Here is a 25,642-nt window from a genome sequence, read left to right as displayed (position 1 = left end):
CTATTTGACTGCAGTTTCCCACGTTTGTAATATTTGTTTTACTTACAGACACACAGGTAGAGGACACTGGAAGTAAACAAGCACCCCAACAGCAGGCAGCAAATCCGCTATCCCTACACCTGATTCTCAGAGAGATCCCATGCATTCCCAAGGTTCTTCAATCATCTTGCCTACAAAAGGTTTATTGCTAATGGGAGTTGTAGTTGTACAACACTTGATGGTCCACCAGTTTCCCATCCCTGCTGTAACATTATAACCAATTCACATCAATCATGTCCAGAAGGATGCAGGCAACTTTCCCTTTTGACTTACCGTATTTTTCGCCCTATAGGACGCACTTTTTCCCCTCCAAAAATGAAGGGGAAATCTGGGTGCGTCCTATGGGGCGAATGCAGGCTTTCGCTGAAGCCTGGAGAGCGAGAGGGGTCGGTGCGCACCGACCCCTCTCGCTCTCCAGGCTTCAGGAAGCTCTGCGCAACCCTCGGGAGACCTGCTCCGAGGGTTGCGCAGAGCTGCCTGCAGTCCCCGGCTCAGTACAGCTCTGCGTGGCCATCGGGAGCGGGGCGCTAAGTCCCGCCCCGCTCCGGATGGCGGCGCAGAGCTGCCTGCCGTGCCGGGACTGCAGGCAGTTCTGCGCCGCCATCCGAAGCGGGGCGCTAAGTCCCGCCCCACTCGGGATGGCGGCGCAGAGCTGCCTGCCGTGCCGGGACTGCAGGCAGATCTGTGCCGCCATCCGGAGCGGGGCGCTAAGTCCCACCCCGCTCCGGATGGCGGTGCAGAGCTGCCTGCAGTCCCGGGATCAGCGCACTTCTCCCCATCGCCAGCCCCACAAGCTCGGGGGACAGCGGGGAGGCCGAGCGTGCCTTCCCACTGTTCCCCGACCTGGTTCTTCCAGCCCCGCACCTGGGGGGGAAATAAATTTTTTTTTCTTTATTTCCCCCCCAAAAAACTAGGTGCGTCCTATGGGCCGGAGCGTCCTATGGGGCGCAAAATACGGTAAGCCCCATAACTAAGGATAACTATTGCTCAAATACGCTCCTTCTGTGGCAGATGAGGGTATGGGCTCATTGTGACTTGTATCCAACAAGTCTACAAAAATGCAGCAAAAGCAAAGAATCTGTCATTGGATCCAAAATTCAGAATCTTAAATCTGCTATCTTAAGTGTGCTTGCCCAGGAGTAAGTCCCATTGAACTCAGTGGGGCTTATTCTGAGTAGGCATGCATAGGATTGCACAGGAAGCACCTCAAATTTAATGCGACAACTCTGTCCTTGAGACTCATGTTTCCTATATTTTGCTTCCCCTGTAGGAATTGTAGACCCATCTAAGTGGATGGGAAGGAACTGGGAAGTGCAGTGTAAATAAATCTGGTGTTGTCCTTGGAACAGTAAACATGGCAGAAATGTTATCTGTGTCACATTTGAGCAACTGGGGTTTGTGCTCTGTTTTAAGTGCAAATGGTTTACTGGTGATTTAGATGAACTTCCTGGGGAGTGTTTGAAAATTTCTGGCAGGCATTCTGTTTACCATCTGGCAGAAAGACTTTGATGAGCCAACAAAGAGATGTCAGAGCAAAGAAACTGCTATAACTCAGTGACAAACTTCTGTGGTCCACTAAGCTAAGCATTTTCCAGCCTTTTTTGTTATTTTATTGCAATGATGAATCTTGCAAGAGGCTATAAATCATGAGAAGCAAGAAGAAGGGTTTAAAATTTAATGCCACCCCTTTCTTAATCAGACAGTTCCAGTAACCATCTCCTTGCAGCTGATAAAGTTGCCAACTGATACTATTTTTAAAGTCTTAGAAAACTGAAATGTAATTTTTTTTTAAATGTTGCTTTATAATCAATTAGCGAGACTCATATTTCTTGGTCCTCTATTTGCTACTCCTTGCAAGTTACAGCAGCTGGATTTGCAAAACTCAGCCAATAGCCCTCTATGCGTTACAACAGTAACTATAATGTGAACAGCACAATAAGACTTCTTTATTTTATGATTATTAAGTTTATTTATCTATATCCTCCCTTTCCCCCAGAACTGGAACTCAAGGTGGATCACAAATTCCCAAAAGCCTGCTGGAAGAAATAAAATTCTAACTGATATGCCAGTCCCTTACACTTGGTAAGGATTTCAGTTTATACTGAATTGATACAGTATTATGCTTGTGGTAGCAAATCCTCTGATTTATTGAACTGTGTGATGGCATGGAATGCTTATAAACATTCCAGCTGTTGAAGGAAAGCTGCTAAAATGCTTTTAGTCCAGATTTGCAAGGGTATTAAAAAGGTGGGGTAGGATTAAAACTCACACAAACCCTGAGGTTTGGTAAGGTAGGGTAAGGTAGATAGGCTCAATGGACAGAGGAGACAGAGAAATGAGGCAAGAAAGAATTAGTGAGAGGTGGCTGAAAGGGAATAAATAGACTTAAAGCAGCTTTTCCCAACCTGGTATGTTGGTTATAACTAATGAGTCAATTTTTGGACTGCAAACTTTTCAATTCAAAGTAGATCTGCAGAACATAGAAAGCTTCATTACACCTGTCAGGTTATTTGAACATCTAGCTCCTGGCACTGCCTACTGTGACTGGGGTGGAATCAACACACATATAAAAAACACACAGTGAAAATGTGTGTGTTAAAAAAAAAAAGAGTTTTGAAAAATATATTGAATTTACCATAGCTCACTTTCACCATCTAGTGCCACCTTTGTATATTGAACTTTGCAACACACTTAAAACGCTTCATTTGCAGCTGCATAGCGGAGTCCTGGGTTTCAAGCAGAAATTATGATCCTTTTTAACCGGACATTCCAGAAATGGAAGTTGGTATCTTCTGCATGCAACATATGTGTCCTGGCACTGAATTATAGTCTCCCTCAACCGCACTTCATTCGCCATCCTACTGCCGTCATCCCATCCCTAAACTTTGGATACCTTATTTTATATGGAATAAAAGCAGGGTTGAGAAAGAACTCTGGAGTGCCATGGCCAGTCTGTATAGACAATACTGAGCTTGATGAGCCACTGCTCTGACAAAAACAATTTACAGTTGCCTAGTGACTAGAAACCAAGACACATGGTGGTAGGCAAGAAAAGGAAAGATAGAGAATAAAGTACTTATTCATATAGCACATAGTTAAACTATACCATTCATTCCCACAAGATGGCCACAATGATGGCCACCAACTCCAGACGGCTTTACATGAGGATTAGACAAATTCATGGAGGATAATGTAGCAATGGCTACTAGCTATGTTCTACCTCCACTGTCAAGAGACATTCTGCCTCTGTGTACCACTTGCCGGGAATCACAAGGGGCTGGGGGAGAGCCCTGTGGCCCTCAGCTTCTGCTTGCAGGTTTCCAATGGGCATCTGGTTGACCACCATGAGAACAGGACACTGGACTAGATGGGCCTTTGACCGGATCCAGCAGGGCTCTTCTTATGTTTACATGCCACCCTTTTCTCCAAGGAGCTCAAGGTCATGTCCATGGTTCTCTCCCACAACCGCCCTGTGAAGGGCAGCGAGTGGCCCAGGGTCACCCAGTGAGCTTCATGGCATGGTCAAGTGGGGACTTGAACTTTTACCTCCCAGGTCCTAGTCCAACACTAACCATGACACCACACTCAATTCAGTATGCCTACCATTCTCAAAGCCAGTGATAAATTCTGGAGTACTAAGACTATTGAAGAAAAAATAACTTTTCACTAATGCAGACATTATGGCTTCAATATGAAGCCAGCTTTTGTTCTCATTCCCCTATGCTTTACTTAACAGTCTGATGAAGGTTATTCACTATTTTGCTACCTTCTCATTGGTCATAAGAAAGCAATGCTTAATGTTACCTCCTTCCTCCGTTTGGCTTATTTGGTGGGTTTCTTTCCGAGAAAAAACACACTTATCTGGCATGCAGAGGACTGGCAAATAGCTTCCCAGGAGATAATATCCTAGTCCCTGCTGCGAAATAAACTGACACTTCTTCCTTGCCTGTCTCTGCTTTGCCAAATCACAGTTCAAACCCCTCCCTCTTGGGAGACACCTTTCATCTCCCCCAACTTCAAGTAACCCTTGCATTTCTATAGGAAGGACTAGATCACTCTTTTTGAGAACTATATCCCTAGAGAAACAACAACAACAACAGAATGTGTGATGGAGGATGGCAAGCAACCCCCCAAAACTATCTTCCTGTACATCTGGTGAGAATATCCTACAGAATTTTCCAGCAACCTTGGAAAGATGCCTATTTGCAAATTAAATACAGAAATTAAAAGTTCTGAAGGCTTTGTTGGTCTAACATGTGTGATTGCCTGTTCCATATGTCCAGTTTGAAGAAAGCCAAACTTATTACTTGCTGGCTAGATACACAGTCTTTCTTTCTGTCACGAAGGAGTCTGCCTAAATTCAAGGCACTTGAGGCATATCTGTACTTGCATTGTACCATAGCTTTCATTCTGGACTGAGACCTCAAAGTCATGCATTCTTAGCCCCACTAAACATTCCCCAGTTGCCTTGGGCTAATCAGTTCTCCATCTTAGGAATGAAAACCACAGTGCCCTATCTGACGGACTGTTAGGGGTAGGAATAAGACAATGGTTATAAAATACTTCGGGAAGTGCTGTTGAAATGATTAAGAATTATTTTCTCAGGACATTGATACGAGGTATGAAATATTTGCAGAGAGGGTGTCTTTCATATAATATACCCATTGAACTCAGTGGAATTTACTTCTGGGTAGGCATCCATTTGATCAGGATGTTGAATAGGCCCTTCCATAGAAATCAAAGTGCTTCATTTTGGCTGTTTGACACCCAGTATCTGAACTCAGAGGTCCTGATTCACAGTCTCTGATCCTCACTAACTACACAAGATCTTCACCGATGGAACACTGTTACTACATACTATACACAGGAAGAATTAAGAAAATTGTAAAGGTTGGGGGGGGGTGTTTTGCAAAGGAACATGAAACATGGTATTCCTTCCTATATATGTTACTTCACTTTGCATTCCGCTTTCTGCATTTCTGCTTTAGCACCAAACTGGCAACAGAGGGAGTTTTGATCCAGGCACTCCCTTAAAGGAATTGGGAGTAAAGGAAACTCTTGTTGCTTCCAGTCCTCATTCTTTAGCATGCTGTTTGGAAGTGGGGTGGGGGTGGCAAGCAGGAGCTTGCCTGCACCCCCCAAGAAAAAAACGGGGAAGAGCCATAACTCAGTTAAAAAGCATAGGCTTTGCATGCAGAAAATTCTGTTCCTGGCTTCTCAAGTTATGAAGTGGTGCAGTTAGGTAACCGAAGATTTCTGATGTAATAACCTTATGGGGTCCTTTTCTTTAGATGATAATATGAGTTATTTCACTTATTCGAAGTCATCCAGCCTTCCAGCTCATTCTAGACTTCTGCCCCAAAGTCATGCCCTTATGATACCACCCGCTTGGGGTGGCGGGTTTGACGGTCAAGTGGTATACATACATTTTACTAAACAAATAAGTCTAGGAAAGACCTCTACTTGAGAACTTGCAGAGCCATTGTCAAGTGAAGCAGACCAGTCTTTGCCAACTTGGTCTCTCCAGATGTTTTGGACTCCAACTCCTACCTGCTCCAAACACCTGGAAGGCCACCAGGCTGTCGAAGGCTGCAGTGGGCACTATTTGACCAGAGGCATTGATGCTCTGATTTTGCATGAGACAGCTTCATGGGTCTATAATTCTAGGAGCCTACCCCTGTTCTTATCGTCCTGTCCCGTGGAAGGGGGAGAAACAGAACTATGAAGAAGAGCTCAGGAAGAAACATGACAATGCTGCCAAAATAGGTTACTTAAACAGTGCCCCCCACCCCAGATAACCCTTGCCCTGTTATTTGTGCTTGTGGGAAACTGCAGCACATGGAACAGGCAGGGTTCTGTCATTGTGACTTGCACATGAGCCTACGTAGAGCTCTGCAGGATCAGATATAAGACCCAAATGCCTATGAGAAGCCTGCAAACAAGATCTGAGAGCGACAGAATTCTCCCTGCTTTATGATTCCCCCCTTTATGATTCCCAGAAACTAGCATACTGAGGCATACTTCCTCGGAGGCAGAACACAGCCATCATGCCTAGTAGCCACTGATAGCCTTACCCTCCAGGCGTTGGGTACACTGAATTGCCATAACTGACAGCCAAGTAATCATCCATCAAAAGGCACCCTTATGGTTTCATAGAATGACACAGAATGCACTTTTTTATAAATTTTGTGTATCAGTGCAATAAACAAATCCCATATAAAGCCATGCTGTTTGCGCCACACACACACACACACACACACACACACACACACATATGAGAAGTGTATATACTTCTTCTGACTTGTGTATATATAGCGTCTATATGTGTGCATCTATGATTTAAACAAGAGCCTTTGTAGCCTGGTGGGGCATACTATCAAATCCACGCATGGAAGTTGTATCTTCAGTATTAACAGACCGTTAACAGAAACAGAAACACAGTGCTTGCCACAAATAATTATTTGCTTATGCGATAGTTGGGCTGCCTTGCCAAGCAGCTAGATGCAATGGCAGAAATCCTCATTTCCCTCCACATCATACTTAATTGGTTTAGTTAGTACTGCACTTAAATTTGTGTGAACGGGTCAATGTGAGAGTGACACAAGCTATGTTACAACCATCTCAAAACCCTGACCATCTCAAACTATTCAACCAAGTATTTCCACTGATTTTAAAATGCTGCAATACAATGTAAAAACAACAAATGCAATTCCCTCCCCACCAAAAAAAACAACAACACATTAGTTTCTTCATCTAACATTAACCCACGTTTGGTTACAGCAAGTACCGTAACAGTTGCAGCTACAAGAAGCCTGACTATAGGGGACAAACATCTACCGACAGAAAGAGGCAGAGATTGGATTTCCAAGCCTGCCTTGCAGCTAGCGCTTATACCAAATTATCAGACATTTCTTATCCTTCCAGTCATCAGCAAAGGAGAAGGGAGCTGAGAGAAGGAACATAAATAGCCTCTTGCTTTGCACAGCTGAAGCAGAAGCCCTTTTTTCCTTTACTCACGGAGCAACAGCAGCAGTAGCAGACTCAGAGTGAGGCTCCTCCAGTAACCCATTTTCTGGATCTTGCCAGCAACTGAATCCCTGCTTCACAGCGTTGATCGGTTCATCCTCCGCCAGCCCATCCAGAGCTTGTGGGGCTCCTGTCTAAAATTGAAGGGGAGGCAGATCCAGCTGTTTCAAATCCAGCTGTGCGTGTGTGGGGTCCGCCCAGGAACTGAAGTTTATGAGCAGGCTAAGCTTGACTCTCTGAACACACACAAATATGGGAGGGGGAGGATGGGGAGGGAAAAGTTGGCACGGAGAACAGGGCTTGATATAATGATGACAATGCTAAGCTGCTTCAGGAAAAAACGGCTCTGTATGGTCCAACGCTGTTTGAAGAGCACCTCATTCCTGCCTCTAATTTTAACAGGTCTACTAAGATTAGATGTACAAATCCTTTTCTTGGAAAGAGAATGAAAGAATCCAGCAGTGACTATTTCCCTATGTTATCACTTTCCTTTAGAAAGTACTGGAATTTGATGTTAAGCTTCATCAAATACCAAAATCCGACATTCAGGAAAACATCTTTACATTCATTGCTATAAGCATGTTGCCGTTATCATCATTGGGGGAGGTTGTTGTGGTCTTTTTGGAAAGCTTTTATTTAAAACTAGTCAAAAGATATTAAAAGGATACAAAAGCACACCCTATTTTAACCTTTCAGTCTGGCTTCAGGTCTGAAACACAGTACAGTTGTACCTCGGGTTAAGAACTTAATTTGTTCTGGAGGTCCATTCTTAACCTGAAACTGTTCTTAACCTGAGGGACTACTTTAGCTAATGGGGCCTCCCACTGCCACCACACGATTTCTGTTCTCATCCTGAGGTAAAGTTCTTAACCCGAGGTACAATTTCTGGGTTAGCGGAGTCTGTAACCTGAAGCGTCTGTAACCTGAGGTACCACTGTACTGAAGCAGCCTTTGCTCACTCTGGTTGATGACCATTAATTAGGGAAGAGATGGAATGTGGTGGTGGTGGTGGGGCTTGCTCCGTTGGCTTTCCTTTTCCATTTCTCCCTATGGCAGCTCCTTGGGCTGGGAGAGGGAGGCACTGTACTGTAGTGGTTCTGCTCCTTGCTGCAGGGCTACTCCTACCAGACGTAGAACTCGGGGACTTCAGCTCAGCTCCTTGGCCATTGAGAAACTGCTGGCAAGGGGTATTGAAAGCTGTGGAGCACGATATGCTGACAACAACCAGTTCTACCTCCTGGTTCCATCTGAATTGGGCTTTGCAAGTGGTGTCTGCAAGCAGTAACTGGCTCTATGAGGACCGATAAACTAACGCTTTATCCCCCATAAGGTGGAGATGCTGTGGGCAAGTGGTTGTTCCATGCCTGGCGTTTAGGGAGACAACCTGTTCTGGATGAGGTAGCAAGCACATAGCCTGGGGGTGTTACTCAACACTAAGTTGTCACTTCACATCTGCATGACCTCAGCAGTTAGGAGTACCTCTTCTCTGGTTTGCCAGCTACGACCATTTCTAGATCTGGATAACCTGGCTGCAGTGATTTTTTAAATATATTTTCAGCATGGTGCCATCAGTTCACATCGGAAGCTCCTGCTGGTATACAACAGCTAGACTGATGATGGGGACAGGTGGCCGAGAGCAAGTAACAGTAAAGAATAATATGCAATACATAATACCATAGAGTAAAAGGAGGCAGATCAATTAATACATTAATATTTCAGTAGCAAGAATGGTCATTGCAGTCAGACACTTAAATTCCACTGGCATATATCCCTGGCCAGTTTCTCTGCAAGAATATCATAACCATTCATGTTATCTTTGTGGATATTTGGTGTTTATGAGCTGAAAGAAACTAGCATTTTTTATTCTGGCTTAAGTATATATTCAGCCCAGACACTGAGGTCCTCCTCTGAGGATTTTCTGCTGGTTCCCTCACTGTGAGAAGCGAAGTTACAAGGAACCAGGCAGAGGGCCTTCTCAGTAGAGGCGCCCTACCTGTGGAACACCCTAACCTTTAGATGTCAAGAAAATAAACAGCTATCTGACTTTTAGAAGACATCTGAAGGCAGACCTGTTTCGGGAAGTTTTTAACTTTTGATGTTTTAGTGTGTTCTGATATATGCTGTGAGCCACCTAGAGTGGCTGGGGAAACAGAGTCAGATGGGTGGGGTATTATTCTTATTATTCTTATTCTTATTATTATTATTATATTGCCATCCCCTCTTTTTCCCCTGAAAACTTTCCAGATACTCTGTTTTATGGGTTCTGCTTCTGCTTGGCTTAATATTCGCTTTCCCCAGCCCTCCTGCAGTCTTTGTGGTCTCTTTACAGCCATTCCGCTTACATGCGGAGGCATCTCTGAAGCTGCTAGAGCAATATATGAGGGTTCCCCACCCTTTTAAATCATCATTTCCTTCAGGCTTTGGCACCTTTTGCAAATGTTTTTGTGGCTAAAAAGACCACCAATGATTATTTACTTTTAATTACTGTCCACTAGGATTTTTCATCTTATACATCCTTTACATCACAAGCAAATGCATTTGTCTTTTTTATTATAGTAAATACAAAATTAAAATGCACCCTAGCCCACAGCCTACTGGAATTTAAGACCTTTGGCTACAAAGACCTCTTCAAAGATCATGTCAGTGTGTGTACGTGCATACAAAGCAGGGTGCCTTCATATCCCATTCAACAGACATACTGGGCAGCAGATCAAATGGTGAATGAATAACTCATTTTACCAGTGCCTCAAGCAGATTGCCTTCTTATTTTTTCACAGTACTGGATATATATTTAATTAATTAATTAAATATATATTCACCCTCTCTCCAAAGAAAACAACAACAAAAAAGCAGCATCAGCAGCATCAATTGTTTAAATGTTGAAAATCTCCTTTGGAGATGTATATGTATGTTAGTGACCTCACCAGTTCCCCGCCAATCAGTGTTGTGCACAGCTGCTTCTGCTTCAGACAGGAACAACAGGTTCCCCCCTGAACTCAGGCTGGGATAGGAGAGTCTGACCAAAAATGCAGTTAGCATACTTTCACAGTTTACTTGGAGGAGATCTAAAGTCGAGCATACCACTTGCATGCAAAAGATTCCCTCTTCAATCCCTGCCATCTTCAGCCATGGCTGCAAAAACCTCTGGTCTAAGACCATGAAGAACTCCTGCCAGTCACCTTAGGCAGTCCTAAGCTAGATGCATCAAAGGTCTGACTCAGTGCAAAGCAGCTTTCTATGTTGTTCTACAACAAAGACGATCCACATCTAAGTGTATCCTTGCCAGCAAGCAGGAAATATAACTTGGAAACAATAGACCAGTAGAGGGAGATAAGATCAATTACGCAGCCAACAATCACGGAAGAGCTGGCAAACAAACATTTAACACGCCAGAAGAGGGAAAGTGAAAAATGAAAATGGTGAACACAAAAGTGTAACTCAACTTCTGTACTGTACTCTCATGGCATACATTTCATTACAGGGAATGTGTTTTGTGTCTTGCCTTACAAGTCCATTCCCTTTTCCATCTTATTGCCTCTTTTTTAGGGTTGCCATATTTCAAAAAGTGAAAATCCAGACATAAAAATTGTGTCTAATCCCGGCTATTCTGGGAAATTCCGGATGTATGGAAACCCTACTTTTATTACTTGCTTCATCATAAATGTCATGATTAAGGAAGGCCTCCAGAACTTGTAACCTAATGATCAGAAGACAGCCCACTAAGATGAATACAGTGTAACAGCTGTGTATTGTCTATGTGGAACTGGCAAATTTTAGCAATCCATAGGAGCCAACTCCTAGGGGCCAAGGTCCCTTCAGCTCCCCAATAAAATATTTGAGGGAGCCATGCCCTCAATGTTGATGGGCATTGCCATTCAAATGGTTTGTGATCGATTATCCAAGATAGGGCTTACCTGGCCCGCCCCCCAATATTTTATTCAAGGTGGCTCCCTTTGTTATCCTAGTGTTAAGCCCAAAGAGAAGAAAAGGCAATATTCCCTAAGGAAATGAGTTTACTTACATACAGAAGAAGCCTTAAAATCTTGTTTGCACAAACATGTGCTTACTGCTTATCAGTGTGTATCAGACTTGCTTTGTATGCTTTGAACACAGGTGAATGTGGCTGTGATAGTTCTGCTGTACCTAGAGTTCAGATTTCCATGAAACTATTTTTCCTGTTCAATTGACCAAACTACAAAAAGTTACAAGGATCAAAATCCTCTTCTGATGTCCCAGCAATCAAGACATCTTGTTTTCTTCTAATGGGCCACTCTACCCTTAAACCTATTTTATCAACTGTTGTCTTTGAATGCATTTCTCCATCTGTAAAATTAGCTTTTAGCTATTGCAAGCAAAACATTCATACTGTACTAAACTTGCATGCATTTGACCTCTCTAACCTATCCTCCCTTCACAACTCCAGTTAAAATAAACTCAAAGATGATTTTAAAGACCTTTTGAGTGCTTTCAGTGTATCTGGTTTCTATTCTGTTGTCTCCATTGTTTGTACAAATTTCTTCCAAGGTTATTTTAATTGTTACCTTTGCCCATTCATTCCTAGTCAGATAGAATTTCCCAAGTTTTTACAACGAACATTTTATTGGAACAAACACTCCTTTTAAGAATGTGAACTGCCGATGTGCCCTTTGAGTATGACTGATTTAAGATTTGTTTTATAAACCAATAGTCCATTTTATGCATGATTGCACAGTCGCCCAAAATCTGTTTCCCGTTATGAAGCGGTCTTTGGGGTGTTTACTCTAGATATTCAGTAAGATATGTCTCTTGCATCAGTTACACTTCCATTTTAAAGGATATGCCTATTGGAGTTTTCTGAAGCCACCCCAGTGATGCTGAAATACTTGTGCGAATCCCATATATGCCTCATCAAGCATTATTGTTATGGCTGGGTTCTAAAGATGAAGATAATGGGAAACTTGGGATTGTATCTTCTCTCATGACAACAAAAGCAAATCTGGAAGAGTCTCAAAGAGACTTTTTTACTTCCTTACCCGCATTAAAGCATACACAGGGCCTTGCTGTCTTGCTAGCTCTCTTCTCTTTTGATGGGGTTATCTCTGAGCTGAACAACATTCAGCACAGCCAGGCAAATTGCCTAGTTCCATCCTGTCTTGTTAACATGGCCTGGGAGAGGCTTAAAGTGTTGAATGCTTGGCTTAAATAAGACTTAAAAGTAGTCTGCATTAAACAGTGTACCGGCAACTCCCCATTTATGTGCATTCAAGTCATGTGTGACTATGCATTGCCAGAACCTGGAAATGGCACTGAAAGGGGCAAAAATGGCCTCCCAAAGAGTGCAGGAACGGCATCTAGCAATCCCACAAGCCTTTGCACCAGCCTTTGAGGCCTGTGGAGAGTTGGAGTTTGGGCAAGGAAGTTTGGAGGGAGCAATTGTGGTGGAGTTCAGCCAGTCTGTAAATGCTGCTGGTTTTTAAAGCGTTTTTAAAGCATATGACTTCTGCCAAATAATCTTTGGGAACTGTATCTTCACTTAGAAACAATTCCCAGCATCCTTAACAAAGTACAGTTCCCAGGATTCTTTGGCAGAAGTCATGTGTTTTAAATGTATTGTGTTTAATTAAAACTCATGTGTGCATGGAAATACTGGTAGATGCTTACAACTGTTGCAAAACTAGGTTTTATTTCACCTGGGTCAAAGACCCAGTTTGGTTCCCCTCCCCACGCATTTGCATACACACAAACATACCCCCCCATAGCACTGCCTTGTCTATACCCCAGATATCATATATTTTGCGACAGCTTTAATCAGACCTTTAATCAGGAAGGGGAATCAGACCATGGGGGGCTGCAAGAATTAAGACTGCACATGCAAAGGTACACACCCTCTCTTCTTTACTGATTCTCCCATTAATCCCAGTGTACAGTATATCGTATTACAGCCTGAGAAAACACATAAAGCCTAAACACGTTTACTAGATAGTAAGCCCCACCAAATAAGGTGGAATTCACTTCCGGAGCTTTGATTAGACATGCAAAAAAAAACCTGCACGGCGGGAGGCGTCGGTGGGGCGGAAGTTACCCAAGGAGAGTATCTCTCACTGTAGCCAATGACAAAATAAAAAAATTCCTTCCAGTAGCACCTTAAAGACCAACTAAGTTAGTTCTTGGTATGAGCTTTCGTGTGCATGCACACTTCTTCAGATACACAGTAGCCAATGAGTCAGGCTGCTTGCGAGCCCCACTGGGATTTGCCAAGACGCAACTTCTGAGCAACAACATCCACGCAACAAGATATACAGGCTTCCAAGTCAGTGACCACTGATGCTAGCAAAGTCCCACCGAAACATGCACAGCACCCGGGTGATCAAGCGGTGCAAATCTCAACATGACAGATCTCTGCTTAAAAACCTTCTGGGGCGGGGGAGAGAGCATACTAGCGGGTACTACTCCTTCTCAAGGAGTGCGTTCCACTTCACGTTTTCAGTAGAGCTGCGTGAAAGGGCTTGGGATTAGGGGGGCGGAGAGAGAGAGAGAGAGAGAGAGAGAGAGAGAGAGAGAGAGAGAGAGAGAGAGAGAGAGAGAGAGAGACTACTGTACCACCTATCGGGGAAGACACGCCCCCTTCTCCCCGCCCACTCCCTCCTTCCGCGTAGTTACCTCAGGCAGGGAGCCTTCCGCGCCTGCGCGGTGGAGTCTCCGCGTCCCTTTCCCCGCTTGTGTCCTCCATGGAGCATCCCGGTGCCGAGAGCCCTGGCGGCGGGAGCAGCAGCGGCGGCGGAGGCGGCAGCACCACCAGCACCAGCAGCCAGGAAGGCGAGGAGCCCGAGTCTCCCGGAGGCCCCGGGCCTGAGGAGGAGGAAGACGACGAGGCGGCGGAGGCCGCCTCCCCGGCCACTTACGCGGTGAGGGGGAGCTGCTCCGCTCCCGGGGACCAGGAGGGCAGTTAGGCCGCGGCCCTCGCCCTAGTCCCGCTTCCCCGGCGGAGGCGGCTGAGAAGGGAAAGGGCGGCAGAAGAGGCGGGGCTGTTGGTGGAGGGCCTGAGAGGGCGGGAAAGGGGGTGGGGGGCAGAGGGAGGCTGGGTTTGAGCTGAGGGTCTGGGGTGGAGGCTCGGGAGGGTTAGTTGCATGATGTGGGTGGGTGGGAGGGAGGGGGTCCCGCGGGCGTTTTCCGTTGAGAAGCAGGGAGGGGGAGGGGGAACCTCTGGGCTCTAAAGAGTTTCTCTCCGCTGGGAGTTCTGGCAGGTGCAGCTGAGCGTGCACAGGTGAGGAAAGGCTTTCCAGCTAAAATCCCTCTCCTCTGTCACGGTTAACGAAATCAAATTGCGGGGGCAGTCTGAATAAGATCTATTATTTCATTGTTAATGTAAACCCCGAAAGTTTTTTACCTCTTATCTTCAGTACATTTTATTTTATTGCTATGGCTAGTGGCTGATGCAAATAAAGATTCTACTGCATCCGTCATTGTTAACGAAATTCCCTCAGCGCCCTCAGAACTGCCGTCCTCCTCTTAACCCTCCTAGGAATTCAGAGGTTGACAATAACGATGGTAAAAACTTGGCAGTACAGTGGTACCTCGGGTTACAGACGCTTCAAGTTACAGACTCCGCTAATCCAGAAATAGTACCTCAGCTTAAGAACAGAAATTGTGCTACGGCGGCAGCAGGAGGCCCCATTAGCTAAAGTGGTGCTTCAGGTTAAGAACAGTTTCAGGTTAAGAACAGACCTCCAGAACAAATTAAGTACGTAACCAGAGGTACCACTGTAGTGTGCAGAGCACTCTGCATGGCACCACCATCTCCATGTTCCTGGTTCATTTCTGCTTTGTTATGTATTTTGTGCCTCCTTTCGTGTTTTTGTGTTGTGATATTTGGATACACAATACACAATAATGTGGATTGAATAAATAATTGAATAAATAATACTAACTGGAGCAGGTGGTCTGTCTAAGGCGCTCTGTTGCATTGGTCTTTACCTGGTGACCCACTTCAGGGTCATGGCATGTTCTGAGGTGGGTTGCAAGAGCTGCACTACTGCCGTACAAATATTTGCTTTCAAACTGTAAGTGGGTTCCCAGATTCATACCTTGGTTAAAGGTAGACCCTGGATCAAAATAGGTTGAAACTTATTACTCTAGTGTGTGTATTCAAGCAGAGGCTTAATTTAAAGCACCACTTATGGCGCTTTATTATTTGTGGTAATGCACAGCACCACTTACGGCATGTGTACTCTAAAGTAAGCTTTGTTGGTTTCAACCTTCCCAGGGTGACGAGCCCCATTTGACCCTCACTTGTGCAGAAACTACCTTATTGACCTTTGGACCTACTATTTGTCCCATCCGCTCAATCTGCTCATTTGTCCGCTCATTTGTCCCATCCGCTCAATCTGCCGGACCCTGTCTACACATGCAAGGAAGTCCCTAACTCACTGAGGGGTTGAGACCTCTCAGCTATCTTTACCTAGTTTAACCAGCCACTTGAAGCTGTTTCCCTGTGTTTGGTGCTTATCGCATGCTGACCCAGAGCCACAAATGATAACTGAGTGTAGGGTGGGGATTAACTACCCAAGAAGGAGCACATTTCCCCCCCTCCTCCATAGGTACTATCATTCTGCTAACACCCCATAACCCATTCTAATGATCAACTGAAATATAGTAGTAGTAGTACCCTGCCCATCGGTTTTGTTGCTTCCAACAAGTATAAAAGCATAACATCAAACATTAAAAACTTCCCTATACAGGGCTGCCCTTCTGTATTTTTGGTCCATTTGATCTAGTTCTGTCTAGTTTAACTTATTTTGCTATCTGGCTTGGCTATTTAGTGACAAAAATTGGGACTGAAATATGCTATATGAAAGAGAGGGACATCTTATACCAGCTGGCTTGTGGATATGAAATGGTAGCAACATTTGAACTAAGTGATTGTGAACATGCACATGAGCACCAGCATTTGAGGAGGGGGTAAAGATTGGGAAGCTAACAGACTAAGGTGAAAAAGTAGGATTATGGCTACTTCACCTATCACTGAACATACAGTATGCATACTTGCTGTCATGTTTGAAATACTACATACATATGTATTACTGCACATAAATGGTGCATATATGGTGAGGAGGCATGGCCAGTCATGATTTCTCTCCACATGTACATGTGGAGCTTTCCTTTTTAATACGTAATATCTGAAGCAGCTCTTCACTGGCAAGATTGTATGTAAGAAGTGTATTAACAGTATGACGGTCCAAGCAAGCAGAAACACAAAGAGTGCTGGAAAGTCCCCCGTTTTTAATTCTTTATTTTCTTCCACATAAGAATAGCATGTGGTACAATATGAGAAAGCTTCTGCTGTGCCATAAGCTTCAGCGTACAGTATGCACCTACCTACCGTTGCTCATTGTTGGTGTAGTTAAAAGACAAATAGGGTACTATGGCAGTTTTTCTGATATAGTTAAAGCAGAATGTTAGGGTTAGAGTCTAACAATCTGTTGCACGCTACCCCAATCTCTTGAGTGGTATGAAATTCCACAGGTTCTACGCACTTACCCAGGGTTCTTGATTCCTTCAGAATGAGGTACAGTGGAGACTCTAGTGTCTTTATGATATATGGTTTATTTACACATATATGCAACCTGGGCCTACTATGGAGGGGCTCACAGCATTAACACCCCAAGAGGGTCTTGCGTCTCTGATTACCACAAAGAAACTTCCTTTGTTACTTTAATGACCCATACTTACACAGCCATTCTTTCACCAGGAAGTTAGCCTGGCTATTCCAGAAATTGAATCTGTGCTGGATCCAGAAAGTAGAAGGCGGCTCCAGCATACAGCCTACCTCCCCCCCAAATTCATAACAATAGGTACTTGGGGTGAGCTTACATATATTGTTGGCACCAATGAAGAGTGCGAAACTAAATTGTGCTCTGCCCTTTTGAAGAATCAGAATTCAAAAGGAGTTGATAGTTGTTTTTGTCTTGTGCAATGCTTACTAATATCCTCTCACTCTCCGTAAAAAGATGATGGAAGATTGCTTATTGAAGAAAATAGAAATTAGTGTTGCAGAAGCAGAGAAACGGACTGGACGGAATGCCATGAACATGCAGGAAACTTACACTGCTTACCTCGTGGAAACAAGGTGGGTAAAAGAACATTCAACCAAGGTTAGGTATCTAATTGGCTCTTCTCCAGTAGTTTAAGGGCCAGTTACATTGCAGTATTCTATGGCTGCTTTTGGATGAGTATGGAAACATGTACTTGAAGGACAATTCATATTAGCCTATTTGTAGATGAATCTGTGAGCTGAGGGTTGTATGTATTCCACAGAATTCTTTAGTATTCTGAAATAGATTGTATAGATTTAATCTTTGTGTCTTTTCTTGTTTAGTTACTCTACTGGCAAGAATTCAAAATGCTAGTATCAGTAGCCATATATAAGCTCAACATAGCTAGCTGACCACTCATTCTGGAAGCATTTGCATATAAATGTTGGTTGACTCTTGTGGCCCTTTGTACATTATTAACCAAGCTGTTCAAGCTTACTGTAGCACTCTCTCTAACACAGCTTTATTTTTTTTTGCAAATAATAAACAGGTACTATTTTTCTCTGTTCAATAAAATGAGCGTTCTAGATTACTGTTTTCAATCCTAACTGCAAAATAGTCCTGTTCATCTGCTGAAAAAACTGCCTTGCTACCCTGTTGACCTTTTAGCTACTCTGTGGCGCAGATGGTAGGGTTTTCCCCTTTCTACAGCATCTCAAACATATTTTTTTTGTATCTTATTAATTAGCAATATTGGTGAATTGCTTAAACCTTTATTATAAAGGAATTTTGTATCAGCTTTGCTTATCTAAGATTATTTTGAACTGGAGATCGAGAGCAGTGGCTAATTCTGACTGCTGGAAACAAGACAATCCTTTCTTGTTTGTTTGTTTCTTGAAGTTCAGTGGTGGATGATACTATAAAATCAATATATGGTGATCAGTCCATTGTATCCCCATCACTAAAAAATAAACCTCCAAAGCTAGGTTAAATTTACTAAAGTTGATATACTCAGAAAAATGTAGCGTGGGTAAGTTCTGCTTTGAATGAGAATGGGTTAAATCAGTAACTTGTGGATATTTCAGTTTTAAAATAAGATCCCTTATTTGTCTAATACAGGGACAGGCAATTTTTGACCCTCAGCTTAATTTCATGTATCCCTTGCACTAATTTCTTATGTGTTGCAAGGAGGGTGACTGGGGGCAGGCTAGAGGGTGACAGGGGAGAGGGATGGGGGGAGAGGTGGGCACAAAGAGAGAGAAAAGGAGCAGCCATGGCTACTTTTGCTGTAGTACCAGTTGTCACTGGCTTCTGCCCTGCCCACTGCTGGTGTAAGACTCCTGGCCCATAATTACTGAGGGAATGTAGCCGCAGCAGGAAAAAGATTCTCCAGCCTTTCCCTAATAGTAAATGTGGTCATCATGCTTCCTATCTGCAGTTGCTGAGTTCCCAGTGTTTCATGAGTAATCACTTAGACTGCTATCCTGTATCCACTTACCTGGAAGTATGCTTTATTGAACTCAGCAGGACTTGCTGCTGAGTAGACAGGATTGATCTGTTAAGGTTCCAGGTTATTTGAATTTAAACATGTTAAGAATTTCTTAAGTAACGTGTCCTTTGCTAGCTCTGTGCAGTTAAAGAGGCTAGATTTGCTGCGATTTAAAACACCAAAATAAAAATTAAATTAAAATCAATTAAAATAACAAAATCTAAATGAGAATTCAAGTTCTGTGGACTTGTTTCTTTAACAATCTAAAAAATATTAACAAGCTGTTTTTATTACAAGTGATCTGCACATTGGGTCAGAACAGGACTAGTTAAAAGGATCTATCTGTATAAGAGAATTGCTAACTTGAACGCTGACAATGATGCAGTTCACACATAATGCTAATCTAAGTCATTGCTTAGTACAGATGTGCAGTTCCCAGAGGGACAATTGTAGCTGTTTCGCTGATTCCCTGGTCTTGCTGGTAACTTTATTAAATCATCTTCAGATAAATCTGTGAAATAAAAACTATCCTAGGGGAAGAGGAGGTTTGAAGACTTGCTTAATAGTAATAAGGACTGAAAGAGACATGGTTGGCAGTAAAAATTGAGAACTTACATCCAGTGGTCTCAAATGGGCTTCCCAGTAGACCCTCCCCATGCCAAAGGGTTCTAGGATAGTCTCTGGACTGTTGAACATTAAGGAAATGAAACAAGTTGTAATTGTTCTACAGGGTATAATATACATCTTGTTTTCCCATACTGCTGCTGTTCGTTATTTATACATCACTTTGGGTGTGTGCATGGCTTTGTATATAGAGCAATGGGGCAAGCATAAACAGTGTGGCAGAAATGGTTATAGTGTATTGAATTGCTTGTGTGTTAGAAATGAGGAGTATTGGGTTTGGCTTTTTTTTAAAACAAAGTTTACAAAAGCATGTTGAGAGTAACTAATAAGAGACTCCACTCTTTTTTCCTTTTGCTGGACACCTCTAGATTACAGTTGTGTGCAACCTATTTGTCAATGTAAATTTCCTCTTATGTAAAAGTATGGAGTTTATTATATTGGACTGCCTTTCAAATATCTTACTAAGTACTTAAGTTCTTCCTAATTCAAGTAGAGAATTGGACAGCTCTTATCTTTTCCTTTGATATGCCAGCCTTTTCACAACTTCAGTGGAGCAAGGAAGAGAAAAGAGATTTATGAGTAGGTGAAAAACACTGATCCTAAGGTGGGAAGGACCCGCTGCATTATCCTTTATTCATTGCTTATCTGTCTGCTTTAGCAGTCAAGTACCCTTTTCTGTATTTCATATTCAAATAATTTTGGGCACCTATAATATTTACCAGGATGCTGGTCTAGAAGGATTTTAAATAGCTGTTGGACTACTGGATCCCTTAAATATATTCTTCTTTGGAGAAAAGCACACAAATACAATCATTTGGCTAAGTATTCGGCAAAACGTAACTATTATTCTCATGGAATAATGGTAATCCCTTCTAAACATGGAATAATTCATTTGTAAACTTGTATTAAAAGTGTGTGAACCAGGCCTAACCATGTAAGTCATCCAGTCAAAAGGTGTTTTTTTTTTTAATTGGGAAATAAACAATGTCCTTCTTGCGTTTTCCTGATTTATAGGTTCTTTCTGTTTAACGGCCCATTTTCAGATAGTTAGTTTTATATAGCAATGAGAATTGACAGATCTTCAACGCCCATTGGTTCAGTTTGGCATTTCTCACTTAGGTAAATAAATGCGGGTTTAGAATAATTCAGTATCTTAATCACTTACACCATTAAATGGTGGAAATTCAGAGGTATAACTTTTTCCTTAACTTTTCCCCCAGGCATCTTGCTTCAGCTCATGGCAAGGACCATTGTTACTGCTTTATTAAGTGGGAAAGCATATGGTTTTCTTGTCAGAACACTTGACAAGCATCGTAATGTTTCAAAGCCAATAATAAATTGAAAAGTTAGACCAAATGTCAGCAAGTGATTATCATCTTAATTGAGGCAGGGATTGCAGAACTTGTGTTTAGAGATGAAGTTTATAATGTGGCTGCAAGAATCAAATGATGATGAAGGCATTCAGCATAATGAGTACCTTTTGTGGGTTTAACTTCCTTTTGTGGAGTAAAGCTCCTGGGGAGAAGTATTCTCACATTAGTGATATTTTATGGCCACTTAATGCAGCCAGATGGAAAAATATTCTTCAAGAATAAAAATACCTGCAATCTTCCCTACCTTGTCTCCATTGTAGTGCAGAATTTCAGCCTTCCATTATAATCTCTCTTTCTGAACCTATGCTTTTGTTAAAAAATAAATAAAATTACCAAGCAAGACCACAGATATAGGTTCCCACTGTCTCTTCATTGTATTTACTGCAATGACAGGAGAGTCTGTTACAGGACAGCAGTAGGGAGGAAAGGGAGGCAGAATTCCCATTGTGTCTGAGCATACTGTCACTGCATTGGATGCCATCCATTTAATATATTTAACTCAAGTGCTTACCATTTTTGGCTGGTCATGCTAGCAAAACCAAAATTTGCATTTTCCATATTCCTTTGCTTTCCCTGCTGGCTTGATGTCAGCTTCCCAATAGTAGCCAAGGGTGTACATATCCTGATATATGTATGTTATCTCATAGGCATGGAACCTCAGTAACATTTTAGGTGAATATTTAACATGGTGCATATCATTATAGTTGTTTCTGTTCCAGCTTATGGTACTTCTTGCTTTATGTATACGTACACTGTTTCACAACTCAATCTAGCACTAAAATATAGAAACATTTTAAATGAAGTAAATACACTGGATATACAAAAATGGCCAGAAGCACTTAGTAAGGTAAGAATGACCATTGCATTTTTAAAAGGTTCATATAGCAATACCAGTGAAACGTCACAGTTGGAATCTTTGGCATTATTTGTTTTCCCACAGTTCAGAACCCCATATAGTATCTCTATAAAGGCCATTGCAAAACCCACAAAATAACATTTCTTAGCAAATTGTGTATAGCTTGAAGACTAAGATATTGTACTGATCTTAGCATTCTCTCTTCAAAATTATGATCTGATGTTTTTCAGGGCTGTGGAGTCGCAGGCTGAAGGGCAATGTTCTCCCCCAGATTCTCTTTGGAGGCGATACAGTGAATTTGAATTGTTGAGGAATTATTTGCTAGTTAACTACCCACATGTTATTGTACCACCTTTGCCAGAAAAAAGGGTAAGAAAATGTTGCAACTTCATCTCATTCTGTTTTTCCATCATTCTTGACGCAATATCCACACTAGCATTCATCCAGTATTGTACTAGGCTGGGTTTTTTTAAAGCAGTCTTTTGGGGTTGCCAGTGTGGAGTCCATGGGAACAATGATACCCTTGTAGATTTTCCCTGGCAAAGCCTCTGTGCCTCCCCACCACCATATATAGACATGCTTACTGCCCCTTTTTGTCCTGTGGTGTGGATGGGTACTGTGTTTTATTCTAAAAGTACATATGGCTAAATGAAGAAGTTGGAAGAGCAACACTATTTCCCACTTCCTTTTTCAGCTTTATGTGCTTTTTAATGCTTAGATCAGGAATTGAACACAAAGCTTGGTAATCTGTGGGAGTTAGGAGGGAAAGGGGAGCAGTATGGGAAACAGGTGAGAAAAATGGAGAAACCATGGGTAGCAACCAGGGGTGCCACAGGAATCAAAGGGGGACACACACACATGTACATACATTGGATCTAGTAAAACTGATCCTCTTGTATTATTATTTTTTACAAGTTTCTCATCAGACCACCATTATATCACACATGATTTCTGTTTCCATTGACCAAGCTGTAAAAAAATCATGGATCCAGTGCTTTTCAGTGCTGCTGTGGTGCAAAAATGCAGATCCACAGCACAGATCCTCAGTTTTACTAGGAATTCTCTCAAAATCACCATCAACTCATAGATCAGATGTATGGCTATAGATGTATTCTGTGATTTGATGGTGGTTTTGTTGTCATCCAATGTAAAATAATGATAATAATGATCACTTATGCCTTGCATCATTATTGTTTTATTACTGACACCTATTTTTATTTTGCTGTCTACCAACATAAACCTTAATTTGGTGGTTTTTGGGTGGACTCCATGTAAGATCATGCAGTACTACTAGTACTCCAGCTTTTACCCAATCTACACGGGGGGAAACAAGTGTTGTATGTGTGATTTCTCTCTTTCTGGGGCATATATATGAATGTAAGAGAGACCTGGGTTAGTAGGGAGAGAAGCAGCCAGAAGATGTGGTTCTCAAAGCACACACTCAACATTCCAGATATACCCAGGATCCCCAAAAAGCTGGTGACCTCAGAAGGTTGTGAGGAACTGAACTGTAGCAGCATTTTCAGTCACCAGAGCATAAGGTTTCTGTGCCTTTGCCCCAGAATAAATTATGTAAAGCAAACATAGCTGCTTATATACTTAATTCACATAATTTGTAGAAATGGAAAACATTATCTTAGTGTGAAGTATACACAATCATGCTCTTAACACATCCCCTTGTTTCACAGGCAGAGTTTGTTTGGCATAAGCTAGCAGCAGATAACATGGATCCAGATTTTGTGGAAAGAAGAAGAATCGGCTTGGAAAACTTCCTTTTGCGGGTGGCTTCACATCCCATACTTTGTCAGGAGAAGATTTTTAATGCATTTTTAACCAAGGTACCTTAATTCTGTCTGCAGGATTAAAAAAACCAAACTTTTCCACCTTAATTCTAATTCATGATAAATGCATCAGATTATGTAAGAATTGTGGGGCTTTAACTCAATAATGGAGTGCATGCTTTGCTTGCAAAAGGTTCTAGATTCAATTGGTGGCTTCCCTTTGAGTAGGAAACACCTGTGTGAAGTTCTGGAAATCTGTTGCCAGTTAGTGTAGAGTCTACACTGACTAGAACAGATATTTGGGACTTCACGCAGGACTCTTTCTCAGCCCTGCACTGTTGGCAATACTGAGTTAAGTGGACCAGTGGTCTGACAAGGCAAATATCTGCATTGCTCTGTCTGAGACCTAACAACTATAGACATCGAATAGAAGCCTGTTTTTTGTTTAAAGCATGAAATATTACTTCTACTCATGTTCATGTTGTTTACTGGTTTATTTTCCAGTCCACTTTTAAGGGATAGATGTTTTATTCCCCTAGTTGCTTGGATTTGATCCTTCAGTTTAATTAAAAAATAAACATTAGTGTAATGCACTTCAACTCATAAACTGATTACTGGATATGGTTAATGAAATTTGTCAGGCCTTGTTCACCTGCTGTTGGCCTCTGTTGCCTCTCTTCTGTTGTGCTGGAAATGGCTTCTTCTGACCATCAAGCAGGTATCTCCTTTAGCAACAGTACGTAAGTGAATACTACATGGACATACTGGAGTGCTGCTTCTGAAAGTTTCCTGGACTTTTTGGAAAGGAGATAACTTTGTTTCATTTCACCTTTAATTTGTATACCATCTTTCTATACTGCTATACACAAAGCGGTTTACAAGCTGAAGAAAATATGCAACAAAGATCGCACATCTTATAACAAAAAAGTCATAATGAAAGCATAAAATTAAAATAAACAAAGTATATCAAATAAAGTAATATTCGGTAATCCATTAGAATGTAATAGAAAACGATAAAATTAAATATCAGCAAATAATAAACAGAAATTCACTAACAATTACAATAAATAATTACTAAACTATAGTCAATTTAAAAACAGCAAGTCACACTGCATGAAATGCCACAGTACATACAAAACCATGTAAAAAGGATCAAATTGAAAAACAAAGACACACAACTTATAAAATTGTTGGGGTTTTTTGTGTTTTTTTTAAAATTACCTTAAGTCCTCGTTTCTCTTCCCAGCTGCTTCTCCTGTTCTTAAAGTCATAGTCTGAAAACGTCTCCTAGGGTTGAAGGGTGGGACAAGGCAGGTGGGAAAAGCTATTGCCTGATGACCAGCAGTGTATTGGGCAGCATAATGTAACAAGAAAAATCTACTGTAGGCTTTTGATAGTTGAATTTGAGTAATGGAAGCGCCCCATTTTCATCTTGTTCTGTAGTATATCAAATCCATATAAATAGCCGTCCAGTCCTGCCTGTTGAAAGATTTTCAGGATTGTTTATTGCATTTGCCCTGTAGGCAAAGCTGAAGTGTCTCAATGTCATAACTGAAAAAGGAGGGCTGCTAGCCTGTTCTGTTATTTTTCTGGTGATTGGTCTTTTCTAGCTGTTGGGAAAAGGGTGAAGTGGGAAAGATTAACTGCCACAGAAGTAACTGGATAGAGCAATAGTTTTCTGTACACTACTGTGATATTTTAAAATGTGAGCAGTTGATAAATCTTTTAAAATAAAAATATCAGAACTGGCCATTAACTCTTCTCTTCCTGAGTGTGACTCGTTTTTTGCATGGAGCCACCAGAGAGTCTTCAGGTTTCTGAACAGGCATTGCTGGAATGTGTTTTATGAGAATAATGAAGGAAGTAATACATATCCTGGCTCTTATACCAGACTGGTAAATACCCATTTGCCTACTCATATGAAGTGGGTAGAAATTGATTCCAGGTGACAGATAGGAAATGATTGTAAATTGGAGCAGAGGTGGGTTTTTTAAACAATTGGTAAGCATGAGCAGATGGGATAATGAAAAGTTATGTGGGCTGGTAGCTCTTGTGGATTTATTTGCAAGCCTGTCTTATATATGCAGATGCCCATTTATTTATATAAACATTTCTATCCCGTTGTCCTAGTGCCCACTCAGGGCAGCCTATTGTAGCTTAAAAACACAATACAGTAAAATGATAGCACTTTTTTGTGTTGGACCAGTGGTGTTACAGAGGCAGCACTCACAAATTTATAATGCATTGAAAAATGAAATTGAAATTAAAGTTGAAATGAAATTTCCATTTCTAGGAAGGTGGATGGAAGGAGACGGTAAATGAAACAGGATTTCAGCTAAAGGTAATTATCTCCTTTTTATTATAATGTGTGACATTCTGTCAAAGGGTAAGCCTAATTTGCAGCTTCATAATTTAATGTGAGGGGAGCAATATTCAAAATTAAT

The 25,642-nt window shown here is 42.0% G+C and overlaps 2 protein-coding genes across 6 annotated transcripts in view; one reads left to right on the top strand and one right to left on the bottom strand.

Moving 5' to 3' along the window:
* LOC308584047 (TGF-beta receptor type-2-like) overlaps positions 1-13,844 on the bottom strand; it is a 44,054-nt gene extending 30,210 nt beyond the window's left edge. For 4 of the 5 annotated variants that reach the window (XR_014006506.1, XM_081188712.1, XM_081188711.1 and 1 more), the window contains exon 1: positions 7,057-7,276. Coding sequence is in view for 3 of the 5 variants with exons in the window: in XM_081188712.1 (XP_081044838.1) it covers positions 7,057-7,108 (52 nt within the window). In the remaining 2 variants the exon portion in view is untranslated. Of the gene's footprint in view, positions 1-7,056; positions 7,277-13,704 lie in introns of those variants that run through there. The other variant, XM_081188714.1, reaches the window with a different exon arrangement.
* Positions 13,773-25,642, top strand: part of SNX4 (sorting nexin 4) — a gene marked incomplete at its 5' end in the record, with an annotated part of 28,931 nt that continues 17,061 nt past the window's right edge. Inside the window, 5 exons of the mRNA XM_081188862.1 lie at positions 13,773-13,949; positions 17,052-17,170; positions 21,648-21,786; positions 23,106-23,255; positions 25,492-25,539. Of these exons, the coding sequence (XP_081044988.1) occupies positions 13,773-13,949; positions 17,052-17,170; positions 21,648-21,786; positions 23,106-23,255; positions 25,492-25,539 (633 nt within the window). The remainder of the gene's footprint in view (positions 13,950-17,051; positions 17,171-21,647; positions 21,787-23,105; positions 23,256-25,491; positions 25,540-25,642) is intronic.

The sequence above is a fragment of the Podarcis bocagei genome (assembly GCF_964188305.1).
Source record: "Podarcis bocagei genome assembly, chromosome: 1".
Lineage (NCBI taxonomy): Eukaryota > Metazoa > Chordata > Lepidosauria > Squamata > Lacertidae > Podarcis > Podarcis bocagei.
Note: the sequence above shows the minus strand (reverse complement) of the source record. Positions and strands in the feature narration are given on the sequence as shown.